The sequence below is a fragment of the Dendrobates tinctorius genome, unplaced genomic scaffold (genome assembly GCF_039654945.1).
Source record: "Dendrobates tinctorius isolate UK_male_01 unplaced genomic scaffold, ASM3965494v1 ptg000011l, whole genome shotgun sequence".
Lineage (NCBI taxonomy): Eukaryota > Metazoa > Chordata > Amphibia > Anura > Dendrobatidae > Dendrobates > Dendrobates tinctorius.
In genome coordinates, this window is record NW_027361679.1 from 90,282,762 (window position 1) to 90,299,297 (window position 16,536).

Genomic DNA, 16,536 nt, shown 5'->3' on the forward strand with positions numbered 1-16,536 from the left:
TCATTAAGGTAATGAATATTCACCTCTCTCAATGCCTATGGGAGTGGAGAGAGGTGAACATTCATTACCTTAATGAGCGGGCACCTGTGATAGCCCGGCAGCTGCTGAAAGGCTGCAGCTGTAACTGTGCTCGCTATAGGAGAAATGAATATTCATTGCCAATGCAGTAAATATTCATTTCTCTTTAGCCGTGGGCACAGGCTTTAGCCGCAGCAGCCGGCTCCTGCCTCCTGTGACCTGATGGAATGGCGCACGTGCAGAGGAGAGTGGCCACAGTGCTAGTGATGAGGGAGATGGCGAGGGGGCTGAGAAGAGTGGTGGCTGCACTGGTCCTGAGGAGATGGCGTGCTCTAGTCCTGCTCTAAGCCATGATGTGTAACATTTCTGTTTGTAGGTGTGCATCTTTGGAAGCAAAGGAGGCAGAAGCAACAGCCCTTTCTGTTTGGTTTGGTACCATTTGCCTTCTCTATTAAACATCATAGGCCATTTCTTTAATTATGGCATTAATCGAATGAGGAGATATTGGACCAAATGATAAGAGATGTAGGACCAGGCCTGGTCCCATTCTACAGCCTCCATGGTCACTACCAGGTTTTACTCCGATTTTAACTGTAAAGTTATAAGAGGTATTATTAATGAGCAGAATAGAATGTTAGCTTTGGCAGGGACCTCAAGGTCATTGTGTCCAACCCCCTGCTCAATGCAGGATTCACTAAACCATCTCAGACAGATGTCTGTCCCGCCTCTGAAGACTTCCTTTGAAGGGGAACTCTCCACCTCTCTTGGCAGCCTGTTCCTCTCATTGATCTCCCTCACTGTCAAAAACTATTTTCTGATATCTAATCTGTATCTTCTTCCTTTCAGTTTCATTCCATTGCTTCTTGTGTTTCCATGTGTAAATGAGAATAATGATGATTCATCTACACTGTGACATCTCTTCAGATATTTGTAGCCGCTATTAAGTCTCCTCTTAGCCTTCTTTTTTGCAAGCTAAACATTCCCAGATCCTTTAACCATTCATTGTAGGACATACTTTGCAGTCTACTCACCATCCTGGTAGATCTTCTATGAACATGCTCCAGTTTTATAATGACTTCTTTAAAATATTGTGCCCAGAACTGGACACCGTAGTCCAGATGAGGCCTGACCAAGGAGAAGTAGCTAGGGGAATAATTACTTCATGTGATCTAGACTTTGTGCTTTTCTTTACATCCCAGAACTAGGTTTGCCTTTTTTGCTGCTGAATCACACAGTTGACTCATGTACAATCTGTAATCTATTAGTATATCCAAGTTTTTTCATACGTGCTGTTGCTTAGTTCTATTCCTCTCATGTAGATGTAATTTTCATTTTTCTTGCCCAGATGTAGAATCTTGGATTTCTTCCTATTAAATACCATTCTATTAGTCACTGTTCATTGTTCAAGCTTGACTAGACTGGATCCTTTCTCTGTCTTCTCTAGTGTCAGCTATCCCGCTTAGCTTTGCATCATATCCAAATTTGATTACTGTATTTTTCAGACTATAAGGCGCATTCTTTTCCTCCAAAAATTTGGAGGAAAATTGGGGTGTGTGTCTTATTGTCCTGATGTACCTGCTGTGTATGGGGAGGTGGGGGAGCTAGGAGTTTGCTGTTTTGGCTAGCACCTATACCTGTTGCTAAAGAAAAATGAAAATTCACTGCTCTCTGCGCCCATGTGAGTGGAGAGCAGTGAATATTCATTGCTCTTTAATAGCAGACACGCTGTTAGGTGCAGCAGCTGGGCTCCAAAGTGTGTCTGCTACTTAAGGGAATGAATATTCACTGCTCTCCACTCTCATGGGCGTGGGGAGCAGTGAATATTCATTGGTCTTTAATAGCGTGCACAGTAGTAGCAGCCACCGGCTTCCTGTAGACTCCAGGTGATCACATGTGTCTGCTATTAAAGAGAATAAATATTCACTGCTCTCCACGCCTTTAGCAGGCACACGTGATCGCCAGCGCTCCCCCTGTGAGCGAGGCTGATCGCCTATGACATACTATTCCGTCCATGGGCATTAAGTCCCAGGACACATGGATGGAAATAGTACATCCAATGACAGGGGTTAAAAACCCCTTTAAACTAAGCCAATTTTTGTCTTTTCCAGTGCAATCCCCTTTCTTCAGTTTTGTGTAGGAGGGAGCTACTATTCTAAGAAGTGATCTCCATCTAAAAAATGTTCTAGATATACGACCACAAATGGTTTTTAGGAGAGCGAGAACTATCCGAGATAATAGCTCCGTCCTATCCAAAACTGAGGAAAGGGGATTGCACTGGAAAAAAAAACAAAAAAAAAAACCTTAAATGTGGAGGTGAAAAATGTGACATACGTGGGTGCATTACCCACAGACTGAAAACCTTTTAGAGTAACGTCACAGGAGAGATTTTCTATAAAAAAAAAAAAAAAAAAAAAAAAAAATTCCTCAACTTCAATAGCAATTTTATCTTTGCGGCATCAAGATAGACGACTGGGTGAAAGCTGCAGGCTGATTATGATTCAAGGCTGGTGGCTGAAGCTAGCAGACATTTCATTTCATATATATTTAGCTCTGGCTGGGATAGCACGCGTGCGGGCTTACGCGTGCAACAGATTAAGTGCAACAGGATAAAGTGTTTTGCAGTTAGACAATGCAGTTGGACAGGGCAGGAGACAGGTAAGGTGCATAAGTTTTTCATGCACGCTTGCTTCTTGGTCAGTTGTACTAAATATGCATTGATCATATCAACCTGCTGCTTATTTGTCTTCACTTCTGCTTTTTAACAACTCGCCTGCCCTTTTACACATTCTGTGCACTCTCTGCATATCCACCCCTCCCTTTTCCCCTCTCCCATGTTTAACTCTGAGGCTCTATTGACATTTCTTACCCACACCAAACCATCCAAAACCTCCATGCAGCACTCAAAACGTTCATACAAATCATCCCACCACCTGCTTTTTCTGTTTTTTCTCCTTTTAATAGTTGCAGGTGACATCTCCCCCAACCCTGGGCCTCCCTCCACCAGCATACATTACTCTCCTCCAGCTGCATATAGAAACCCTGCTAATATTATTAACATTCAGTGCATGCCTTCTCCTCTCACTTTCCAATGTGCTCTCTGGAATGCACGGTCTGTGTGTAACAAACTGACTTACATTCACGATCTTTTTCTCTCTAATTCCCTTAACCTTCTGGCTATTACAGAAACCTGGATCCAGCATTCAGACACCACCGCTGCTGCCGCTCTCTCGTTTGGTGGGCTGAAATTTTCACATACCCCCAGACCTGAGAACAGACAGGGTGGAGGTGTTGGTTTGCTCCTTTCATCACAATGTGCTTTCCAGGTCATCCCCCCGGTTCCATCACTTACATTTCCTTCCTTTGAAGTCCACGCCGTCAGACTCTTTAAGCCCTTCTCCTTACGAGTGGCGGTCGTTTATCGCCCTCCAGGCTCCTCCCGCCAGTTTCTAGACCACTTCACCACCTGGCTTACTCACTTTCTGTCCTGTGACATCCCCACCCTCATCACGGGAGACTTTAACATCCCCATCAATGATCCGCTCTCCCAGTCTGCCTCTCATCTTCTTTCTCTAACTTCTTCATTCGGCCTCTCACAGTTTACTAATTCTCCTACACATGAGGACGGGAATACTCTGGACCTGGTTTTCTCCCGTCCCGGCTCGCTGCACAACTTTACTAATTCACCTCTCCCGCTCTCGGACCACAACCTTCTTTCCTTCTCTGTCAAGAATTGTCTCCTCACCCGGGACACCCCCACTTACCACACTTATCGGAATACACGTACCATTAATACCCAACAGCTTAGGGACAATCTCCACACATCTTTAGCCCCCATCTCCACCCTCTCCTGTCCAGACATAGCATTGTCACACTTCAATAATACACTGAAGAATGCCCTAGATGAAGCAGCACCTTCTATACGCAGAAAGACCCGACACAGACAAAAGCAGCCCTGGCACACAACGCAAACACGCTCTCTTCAGCGCTGCTCGAGGTGTGCAGAGCGGCAGTGGAGAAAATCTCTCTTAGCAGAAGACTTCATCCACTATAAGTTCATGCTCAAAACCTATAACTCTGCCCTTCATCTGGCCAAACAATCCTACTTCACCACCCTCATCACCTCACTATCCAACAACCCAAGACGACTTTTTGAAACCTTAAACTCCCTCCTGAAACCTAAAGTACAGGCCCCCATCACCAACCTCAGCGGTGAGGATCTGGCCACTTATTTCCTAGAAAAAATCAACCACATCCATCAGGATATCTCAGCCCTTTCTCCTCAGTGCCTGGATCCCCTTCCCTGCCGCACCTCAAGCTCACTAGACATCTTTGAGCCTGTTTCAGAAGAAGAAGTTTCCAAGCTCCTCGCTTCTGCTCGGCCTACAACCTGCAACAGTGACCCTATTCCTTCACAGCTCCTGCAGTCTCTCTCACCAGTGGTCACCACTCACCTGACTAAAATATTTAACCTCTCTCTTTCTTCAGGTATATTTCCCTCCTCATTTAAACATGCCATCATAACCCCTTTACTTAAAAAGCCATCCCTGGACCAGAACTGCACTGCTAACTACAGACCTGTCTCTAACCTTCCCTTCATCTCTAAACTCCTGGAACGCCTGGTCCACTCCCGTCTAATCCGCTATCTCTCGGATAACTCTCTTCTCGACCCCTTACAATCTGGTTTCCGCTCTTTACACTCTACTGAAACTGCCCTCACTAAAGTCTCTAATGATTTAATAACAGCTAAATCGAAAGGTCATTGCTCCCTGCTGATTCTCCTGGATCTCTCTGCCGCATTTGACACTGTGGATCACCAGCTCCTCCTCACTATGCTCCGCTCTATAGGCCTCAAGGACACAGCCCTCTCCTGGTTCTCCTCCTACCTCTCTGACCGCTCCTTCACTGTATCTTTTTCCGGCTCCTCTTCCTCTTCTCGTCCCCTTACTATCGGGGTCCCGCAGGGCTCAGTCCTAGGCCCCCTCCTCTTCTCTTTATACACTGCCCCTATTGGACAAACAATCAGCAGATTTGGGTTCCAGTATCATCTCTATGCTGATGACACCCAATTATACACTTCTTCCCCTGACATCACCCCTACCCTAATTCAAAATACCAAGGATTGTCTGTCTGCTGTCTCTAGCATCATGTCCTCCCTCTATCTGAAACTAAATCTCTCTAAAACTGAACTTCTTGTGTTTCTCCCCTCTACTAACCTCACTCTACCTAACATCGAAATAACCCTGGAGGGTTCAACCATAACTCCCAAGCAGCATGCCCGCTGTCTTGGGGTCATATTCGACACTGAACTTTCCTTTACTCCGTACATCCGATCACTCAGTCGCTCTTGTCACCTGCATCTTAAAAACATCTCCAGAATCCGACCTTTTCTCACCTTTGAAACTGCTAAGACTCTTACTGTCGCTCTTATTCATTCTCGTCTGGACTACTGCAACTCTCTTCTGATCGGTCTCCCTCTTACCAAACTTTCTCCTCTCCAATCCATCTTGAATGCGGCAGCCAGGGTCATATTTCTGTCCAGCCGCTTCACCGATGCCTCCATCTTGTGCCAGTCATTACACTGGCTACCTATTCGCTACAGGGTCCAGTATAAACTCATCTCTCTCACCCACAAAGCTCTCCACTGTTCTGCACCGCCTTATATCTCCTCTCTCATCTCTGTCTATCGCCCTACACGTGCCCTCCGTTCTACAAATGACCTAAGACTAACATCCCCCGTAATCCGAACCTCGCACCTCCGTCTCCAAGACTTCTCTCGTGCTGCTCCAGCTCTCTGGAATGCACTTCCCCAGACGATCAGACTGATACCTAGCCCTGACCTATTCAAGCGCGCTTTGAAAACCCATCTCTTCAAAGAAGCCTATCACATCAACTACTCAGCAAGCTAACTTTGCCCTGTTCCCTCCTTCCAAATATTATTCTGAATCTGCACCCTACTATTCATCTGTCTCCACACCCTTCATGCACATGATAACTGCACTTGATACTTGTCTATTGCACTTAAACACACGGGCTGATGACCGGATCATGCAGCTTTATATGAAAATCCCTATTATAATTGCCAGACCTGAATTAACAAGCATTTCTCACCTACTGTGTCCCCCCATTTCCTTGTAGATTGTAAGCTTGCGAGCAGGGACCTCACTCCTAATGTCATTGTTTGAATTGTCTTAACTTGTATTGAATTTATTGTCTGTACATGTCCCCGCTTAATTGTAAAGTGCTGCGGAATATGTTGGCGCTATATAAATAAAAATTATTATTATTATTATTATTATTATTAAGGCTTGGTTGTGTTTGAGTGGTTTTCAAGCCACTCACAGAATATAAAGCCCCCGTTACACACTGCGATATCGCTAGCAATATCGCTGTAAAGTCACCGATTTTGTGACGTTGCAGCGATATTGCTAGCGATATCGCTGCATGTGATACTTACCTCCGACCGGCTCCCCCGCTGGTTATCACTGGTCGCACGAGAAGCTCCTGGACCATTTCTCGTCGGTCACTTCCTGCGGCGCTTCCTGAGGCGTGGACGCGGGCGGGAGGACGCAGGATCGCCGCGTCTGACAGGTAAGTAGCGATCCCCGTCCCCAGCGATGTCGCTGGTGAGATCTGCCTGTGTGGCAGCTCACTAGTGACCACCTAGCGATGCACCAGAGATCCTGACCGCGTCATATCGCTGGTGCATCACTAGGTGTAACGGTACCCTAAGTTCCACATTTTTCTTTAGTTATCTCTACCTCCTGATATATTCCCATACAGAAGCGCTGTTTTTTCAGATCCTTTTTTATTTCCTTTATATTGTCACTTGTCATGAACCAATATGAATTTCTACTTTTACTCTCCTCTTAATTCTAGCTATTGATGGCCGGTGGCCATAGGTTTGGACCAGTCTGGCATCGTATGCCTCCAAGAGCCAGTAGCAGTTTTTATTGGATATGCCGCTCTCCTTGGGAACAACAGGTAAGTGAATATATAGCCTAGATCCACATTTGGTGCACACTTTGATATTGTTATAATTGATAAATCGCTTACTGCCGCAACCAATTTTTCATTTTTGCGCTTTCATTTTCCCAAGAGTCCTAATTTTTTTTATATATATATATATATATATATATATATATATATATATATATGTGTGTGTGTAAAATATATAAATTTTTTTTTTTTTTTCTTCATTTCATTTGTTACATTTGGGGACTTGAACCTGCGATTTGATTGCTTGCTGTATATACAGTGGGGAAGAAAAGTATTTAGTCAGTCAGCAATAGTGCAAGTTCCACCACTTAAAAAGATGAGAGGCGTCTGTAATTTACATCATAGGTAGACCTCAACTATGGGAGACAAACTGAGAAAAAAAAATCCAGAAAATCACATTGTCTGGCTTTTTTTCATTTTATTTGCATATTATGGTGGAAAATAAGTATTTGGTCAGAAACAAGCAATCAAGATTTCTGGCTCTCACAGACCTGTAACTTCTTCTTTAAGAGTCTCCTCTTTCCTCCACTCATTACCTGTAGTAATGGCACCTGTTTAAACTTGTTATCAGTATAAAAAGACACCTGTGCACACCCTCAAACAGTCTGACTCCAAACTCCACTATGGTGAAGACCAAAGAGCTGTCAAAGGACACCAGAAACAAAATTGTAGCCCTGCACCAGGCTGGGAAGACTGAATCTGCAATAGCCAACCAGCTTGGAGTGAAGAAATCAACTGTGGGAGCAATAATTAGAAAATGGAAGACACACAAGACCACTGATAATCTCCCTCGATCTGGTGCTCCACGCAAAATCCCACCCCGTGGGGTCAGAATGATCACAAGAACGGTGAGCAAAAATCCCAGAACCACGCGGGGGGACCTAGTGAATGAACTGCAGAGAGCTGGGACCAATGTAACAAGGCCTACCATAAGTAACACACTACGCCACCATGGACTCAGATCCTGCAGTGCCAGACGTGTCCCACTGCTTAAGCCTGTACATGTCCGGGCCCGTCTGAAGTTTGCTAGAGAGCATTTGGATGATCCAGAGGAGTTTTGGGAGAATGTCCTATGGTCTGATGAAACCAAACTGGAACTGTTTGGTAGAAACACAACTTGTCGTGTTTGGAGGAAAAAGAATACTGAGTTGCATCCATCAAACACCATACCTACTGTAAAGCATGGTGGTGGAAACATCATGCTTTGGGGCTGTTTCTCTGCAAAGGGGCCAGGACGACTGATCCGGGTACATGAAAGAATGAATGGGGCCATGTATCGTGAGATTTTGAGTGCAAACCTCCTTCCATCAGCAAGGGCATTGAAGATGAAACGTGGCTGGGTCTTTCAACATGACAATGATCCAAAGCACACCGCCAGGGCAACGAAGGAGTGGCTTCGTAAGAAGCATTTCAAGGTCCTGGAGTGGCCTAGCCAGTCTCCAGATCTCAACCCTATAGAAAACCTTTGGAGGGAGTTGAAAGTCCGTGTTGCCAAGCGAAAAGCCAAAAACATCACTGCTCTAGAGGAGATCTGCATGGAGGAATGGGCCAACATACCAATAACAGTGTGTGGCAACCTTGTGAAGACTTACAGAAAACGTTTGACCTCTGTCATTGCCAACAAAGGATATATCACAAAGTATTGAGATGAAATTTTGTTTCTGACCAAATACTTATTTTCCACCATAATATGCAAATAAAATGAAAAAAAAACAGACAATGTGATTTTCTGGATTTTTTTTCTCAGTTTGTCTCCCATAGTTGAGGTCTACCTATGATGTAAATTACAGACGCCTCTCATCTTTTTAAGTGGTGGAACTTGCACTATTGCTGACTGACTAAATACTTTTTTTCCCCACTGTGTGTGTGTGTGTATATATATATATATATATATATATATATATATATATATATATATATATATATATATATATATATATATATATATATATACACACACACACACACACTACACTACCGTGTTGCAGTGTATAGAAAAAATGTCTTTCTTATGAGGCCCAACTACATAGGGGGACTAAGATGGCAACAATGGGGGTCTTTAGTAGACCCCCAGCTGCCATGTTAACACCATGATATCCAGCAGTTCCATCACGGGAGGGTCATTAAGAGCCAATTCACACACGAGCCAGTATCTCAGCCATTTAAATGCCATTATCTGCTGTACTTCAATGTTTAAATAGGCAGATGCTGGCTATGGTGTAGACTCAGCTGCTGAGCCTACTGAATACATGCGAACCCAACATAGAATGAGCTCGTAAAATATCCAGCATCATCTAATTCAGATGGCATCTAGTTCTAGTCACGTGTCATGACAAGTTGCATTCTGCAGAAACGCAGCTCCCGAGAATTGTGTCTCAACGATCAGAAGCGCTGTTTCGTAAGCACACATGTCCTTTTTGGTCAGTCATCTAAGAAGAAGATTTATTTCTTCTTTTGTCACTCACTTCTTTGACAGCTCTACTACGTTTGCTTACAATACTGCTCCTCATACTGTTGAGACACAGTTCTCTAGGGCTGTGTTTCTTTCAGAATGCAGCTCATCCTGACACCTGGCTAGTGCTAACTGCCATTATTTATTGGGGCCATTTTATTACATTCTGGAACTTGATGGCTTATATTAGGATAGATCCTAAATGTTTGCTTTGTGAGGGTCCGATTTCCATAACTCTCACCATTCAGCACAGTGCTCTGCTGCTCTTTTAGACCTCATGCACATGTTCATGTTGCATGTACATGTGGTATCCGTGGTATGTTTTTTTTCATCGATACGAAATGTACCCATTATAAATCTATTGTCCATGCAAAACAGAGACGTCTGCTTTTTTTCCTGCAGCCATATACACCACACTGTTTAACATTGAAAAGAATAGGAAATGCTTTGTAATTTTTTTACCCATTCATGAAAAACACTGATGATAAAAAATGGACACATGAGAACTATACACTGACACTGGTACCGTTTTTCATTGACGTGTGAATAAGGCCTGTGCTTAATCAGTGCCTATCGCGCATGAATCTCATGTCTGTTATATCTGTGGGGCTGTTCGCATGTCCATCTTTTTGCCGCCATCTTAACTATATGGGTCCACTGCATCCTGATAATGTATTTGTTTGGAGACCTGGGCAGGTAAGCATCTCTGCCTTTTTTGCTGTTTAGTGATGAATGACCAGCTTTCATAGTGGCCAGACAACACTGTAAAGAAAGACCAGTAAAGACCACCTATGTAGTAGGTAGTTTCACATATATATACACATCAGCTTATTTACGATAAACATTTAATATGTATAGAAAATCTGTATAGACAACCCCCAAAAAGAGGGGGATGGATTTGCAGGTGGTGACCTCCACAGACTGTTCCTTTCACCTTATCCTTTCTGACTGATTCTTCTCTAGTTTTGCATTTTGCATGTGTCCTTGACACCACACCCAGCATGAGGTGGTACCTGTAGCCGTTTTAAACTGCAAAGGTAGTCTAACTCCTCAAAGTTGGCACATCCATGCCTACCATCGCAAGAAGATTTTCTATGTCTCCCAGCACAATCTCAAGAACATGGAGAAGATACCAGGGCATGGGTTGTAATACCAGTAGAGCTGTACAGGACCATAGAAGAGCATCAGGACCAGTCCCTGCTCCTTTATGTGAGCAAAAACAGGAGGAGCGTTGTCATAGCCCTAGAATATGACCTCCAGCAGTCTTCTGGTGTGCGTATTCCTGACCAAACTACAAAACTTTCAGAAACTAGACTCCACAAAGGATAGGATGAGGGATGTCCACAGTGGAACCAGTGCTCACAGCCCAGCACCATATTTAGGTTAGCATTTGCCAGCAACAGAATTGGCAGAACTACCATTTGCACACCACTTAGAGAGATACATCTGCATTGCATGTTGGATGGAATGGTTGCCGTCACCTCTGTACCAAGTCCAGAGTATTGTGCATGAGTCCAATACATTAAAATGAATGGGAATCTGTAAGTAAGATCAACACTTCAAAGCCATCTATATAGGCACGCAGGTCATTGAAAGCTGAATAATATGATACCTTGATATCCACAATCTGATTTGTTCTTCTAGAGAAAGCCACATTTTTCTTAATACATAAATGAGCTGTTAAGATCTATGGGCAGGACAAGATCTTCCCGGGAATCTGCCTTCAGAGATTATAATAAATGAAAGGAGAAGTGAATCAGTGTGAGACATGTAATGACTGTGTATTACCTATATGCCCATATAGACGGTTGAGGACTGTTGATAATAATGGCAGATTCCCTTTAAGCCCATGGACACTACTATGCTGGCATGGCATGGGTGCCAAGGCAACTGCACATCTCTTACATACAGAAGTGTGTGTCTGTGCCTGATGTCAGGTGGGGTGGGAAATGTGGCTACACATTAAAATAAATCCGTAGCACTATAAGAAGTTTCACTGCAGCCTATGTGTTTATACAGATTTAACAACCATGTTGGCCTTTTTTCTGCACCTACTGTGAACTACAACCTTACAGCAAAATGCCAAAGCTTGTCCTTATTGCATAAAAGATGTTTTGCACTAGGCGAAGCAATAAATGGTAACGTAACCCCCACATCTGAATTTCCCAAACTCCAGTCCTCACACCCCCAACAGATCAGGATTTCCTCAGTATTGCACCGGTGATGGAATTATCAAGACATCAGAAACTGCAATACTAAGGAAATCCTGAAAACAAAAATATGTTGGGAGCCGCAAGCACTGGAGTTTGGATGCATTAACCTAGAACAGCGTTTCCCAATTTCATCTCAAAATTTAGTTTACCCAGTTACTTTTGGCCATTTAGTGTATGTATGTAGCAGATGGTATGTTTTACATTTTACCTTAGCACAGAATGACTGTTCAAACTAAGTGATAGGGAAAAAAATGACCAGCACATCCACGCTAGTGTGTACAGGCGCCAACTAAAAAAATAAAACTTTAAGAAACACCCTGTTGCACCCTGAATTGCTAAGAATAACAACTTGCGAATATTGGAACTGTATTACTGCCATAGAAAATATGAAAATACTACATTATGTACTAATGGAATATTGGAAAAATAGTTATATTTTTTAAGTTGGCACCTGTACACACTAGTTTGGAGGTGCTGGTCATTTGTTTTCTATAGCAAAACTTTTTATAGTGCACTCCTACTCTTATCAGTCTCAAGTGGTTTTAAGTAGCTAGCTGGTTCCTTCTTGCCGCATAAATTGTAGGCTTCTTGACAAGGAGAGGTGTCTTATTAGGTCAGGGACCCAACATTGAAGAACGCCTTGACGTTGGCTGTTGGGTTCATATATATTGGCCAGTGTATGCGCTAAGTACCTTCCATTTTACTGTAATTTTTCATAGCAATAAGTACATAATGTAGCATTTCCCCGTCTTCTATGGCAGCAATGCAGTTCCAATATTCTAAAGTTATCATTCTTAGAATTTCACGGTGCAACTTTATCCTTTCCTATGTTCAAATTAAGTCCAGCAGCTTGGTGCTTCATGGTGGCCAGTCATTTAAATACACCTTCCCACCTGCTTGTTTTCATTTATCGCCACCCCCTTCTTTGAGTGCCAACTCTGGCTTCATAGAGCTAGAGAAGGGTGGAAATGAATGGAAACCAACAGGTGGAAAGGTGCAGTTAAATGATTTGCCCAGAGTGCCTGTACTTGGTTTCAACAGTCATTCTGTGCTGAGAATCCCTTTACATGGACTCTGTCAGCACAAAATGACTGTTCAAACCAAATACAGGCACTCGATGCACCATTGGCTTGGCCAAACATTTACACGTGCCAGAGAAAGGCCAACATGGATTGAAAAGAAGTAGGTAGGAAGAGCCACTGCCATATTTGGCCACGCCATGGTTCACCGAACGTCTGTACTGGGTTTGAACAATCATTCTGTGTAGACAGAGTCCCTTGAACTTAACAGATTCAATGCAGTAGCCACTGACCCTCAGGAACTTAAGCTGAGAAAAACGGATTGGAGCATCAGTTTCGTTGTACGCTAATGGGCCACTGGTTTGGGAAGGATATTAGTCAAAACAAAAGAAATAATTTGTTTTGACTAATAATAGCATATTCTTTGTAGAGTTCTTGGCTATGCAGTGCATAATATTTTATAAGATGACACTTTAGCCTTTTTTTAATATTTAACTTTTGTTTTAACTGTTAGTTGCGCTGTTATTCATCTCAAGGAAGACGAGGATTCCTTGCAAGCCTCCTTAATGACATCAAGCAGGAGCTTTCCAAAAACAAAGAGATGAAGGAAAATATAAAGAAGTTTAGAGAAGAAGCTAAGAAATTTGAGGAGTCTGATGCTCTACAACAAGCTCGCAGGAAATTTGTATGTTTTCCGTATATGCCACCGAATTGCTTATATACCTTAATGCTTCTCATCTTGTTTTCTGGGGATTGTCGAGCATCCCCTATATTTTAGACATTAACCCACAATACACTATATCATGTTGAAATGTTCTTAGCATTGTTTGCTTTTTCCCCTCCAGTTTATATTTATTTCTTCTCTTCCCTTTGACATCCATATGCTGTTGTAAGGCTTCTGAGTATGTGTTGTTCTGGACAGGCAATCCTCATAATATAAAAGATGCAAGAAAGCCTCAAAATGTTTTCAATTTGTTTCACTTTATTTTTTAATCGTAATATGTACTCGTGATTCTTCTTATCCATGTTTATTAAAATACTCTTATTATTTTGTTACAGCCAATACTGGTTATTAAAGATATGAAATAGACTTTTTTACTTTAGCATTGTCAGTCACTGTGTTAAATCATTATCATACTAAAGGCAATTTGAAAATTACTTACATTGGTTCCTGAAAGTTTGTGAGCTCTTTACAGGTTTTGATATTTCTGCACAAATTTGCCTTAAATGTACATCAGATTTTCACAAAAGTTGAAAAAGTAGATGGAGAAACAAATCAAACAAATGAGTAAAAAATGTTAGCCATTGTCCTTTTTTTATTGAGGCAAATCATCCAATATCATGTATGTGAGTGGAAAAAAGTATGTGAATCTATAGTTGCAGTATTTGGTTTGACCCTTTGTGTGATGCAAAAACTACATCTAAACTTTTTTCTTGGTTGCATCTAAACTTTTAATTTGTTGATTTGTCCTACACATCAGCTTGGAGGAATTTTAGCTCTTTACTCCCTACAAATCAGCTTCAACTCTGTTATGTTGATGGATTTTCTCCCATCTGCTTACTTCAGGTCCTTCCATAACATTTCTATTAGCAGGAAAGTCAGAAAACAAAGATTATCATTATTATTAACTTTGACTTGGTCATTCAAAAACTTTAATTCTTTTTTTAACCATAATTTTGTAGTCTTATTTGTGTACTTTGGGTTATTGTCTTGTGATGTGCTCCAGTTTCTCTTGAAATTTAGCTCGTCAAATCTTCTGACATTTTCTTTTAGAATTTGCTATTAAAATTCAGAATTCAATGTTCCTTCAATGGTGGTAATCCACCCTGGCCCTAATACAGCAAAGCAAGCCAAAACCACGATAATACAACCACCTTGTTTCACAGATGGTTTGAGATTTTCATGCTCCATTGCAGTGTTGTTCTTTCTCCAAACACAACGTTTCTCATCTAAACCAAAACGCTCTATTTTGGACCTTTCCATCAGTAAAGCTTTGTTCCAATAGGTTTCTGGCTTGTTTTAGTGATTTTTAGCAAACTGCATATGGGCAACAATGTTCTTTTGGGCAGTGTTGGCGGGGGGAATGGCATTCTACTTGCAATCCTGCCATACTCACCAGTGTTGTTCAGTGTCCTCCTGTTTGTGGGCTCATTAACATTAGATAATGTGAAAGAGACCTTTAGTTGCTTATATAATATAATTTTTATATATATACAGTGCCTTGCGAAAGTATTCGACCCCCCCCCCCCCCCCCTGGAACATTTCAACCTTTTCCCACATATCATGCTTCAAACAGGATACCAAATGTAAATTTTTGGTGAAGAATCAACAACAAGTGGGACACAATTGTGAAGTTGAACAAAATTTATTGGTTATTTTAATTTTTTGTGGAAATACAAAAACTGAAAAGTGGGGCGTGCAATATTATTCGGCCCCTTTACTTTCAGTGCAGCAATCTCACTCCAGAAGTTTATTGTGGATGTCTGAATGATCCAATGTTGTTCTAAATGACTAATGATGATAAATCTGGTCCACCTGTGTGTAATCAAGTCTCCGTATAAATGCACCTGCTCTGTGATAGTCTCGGGGTTCTGTTTGAAGCACAGAGAGCATCATGAAGACCAAGGAACACAACAGGCAGGTCCGTGATACTGTTGTGGAGAAGTTAAAGCCGGATTTGGATACAAAATGATTTCACAAACACTAAACATCCCAAGGAGCACTGTGCAAGCGATCATATTGAAATGGAAGGAGCATCATACCACTGCAAATCTACCAAGACCCGACCGTCCCTCTAAACTTTCATCTCAAACAAGGAGAAGACTGATCAGAGATGCAGCTAAGAGGCCCATGATCACTCTGGATGAACTGCAGAAATCTACAGCTGAGGTGGGACAGTCTGTCCATAGTTCAACAATCAGTCGTATACTGCACAAATCTGGCCTTTATGGAAGAGTGGCAAGAAGAAAGCCATTTCTCAAAGATATCCATAAAAAGTGTCGCATAAAGTTTGCAACAAGCCACCTGGGAGACACACCAAACATGTGGAAGAAGGTGCTCTGCTCAAATGAAATCAAAATCAAACTTTTTGGCAACAATGTTTGGCGTAAAGGCAACACGGCTCATGACCCTCAACACACCATCCCCACTGTCAAACATGGTGGTGGCAGCATCATGGTTTGGGCCTGCTTTTCTTCAGCAGGGACAGGGAAGATGGTTAAAATTGAAGAAAACCTGTTGGAGTCTACAAAAGACCTGAGACTGGGATGGAGATTTGTCTTCCAACAAGATAATGATCCCAAACATAAAGCAAAATCTACAATGGAATGGTTCACAAATAAACATATACAGGTGTTAGAATGGCCAAGTCAAAGTCCACACCTGAATCCAATTGAGAATCTGTGGAAAGAGCTGAAAACTGCTGTTCACAAACAATCTCCACCAAACCTCACTGAGCTCGAGCTGTTTGCCAAGGAACAATGGGCAAGAATTTCAGTTTCTCGATGTACTAAACTGATAGAGACATACCCCAAGCGACTTGCAGCTGTAATCGCAGCAAAAGGTGGCGCAACAAAGTATTAAGTTAAAGGGGCCGAGTAATATTGCACGCCCCACTTTTCAGTTTTTGTATTTCCACAAAAATTTAAAATAACCAATAAATTTCGTTCAACTTCACAATTGTGTCCCACTTGTTGTTGATTCTTCACCAAAAATTAACATTTGGTATCTTTATGTCTGAAGCATGATATGTGGGAAAAGGGTGAAAAGTTTCAGGGGGCCGAATACTTTTGCAAGGCTGTGTATGTGTGTGTGTATATATATATATATATATATATA

At 42.2% G+C, this 16,536-nt stretch overlaps 1 protein-coding gene across 1 annotated transcript in view; it reads left to right on the top strand.

Moving 5' to 3' along the window:
- Positions 1-16,536, top strand: part of TIMM44 (translocase of inner mitochondrial membrane 44) — a 100,377-nt gene that overhangs the window by 14,468 nt on the left and 69,373 nt on the right. The window contains exons 2-3 of the mRNA XM_073544685.1: positions 6,895-6,999; positions 13,213-13,383. Coding sequence (XP_073400786.1) covers positions 6,895-6,999; positions 13,213-13,383 — 276 coding nt within the window. The remainder of the gene's footprint in view (positions 1-6,894; positions 7,000-13,212; positions 13,384-16,536) is intronic.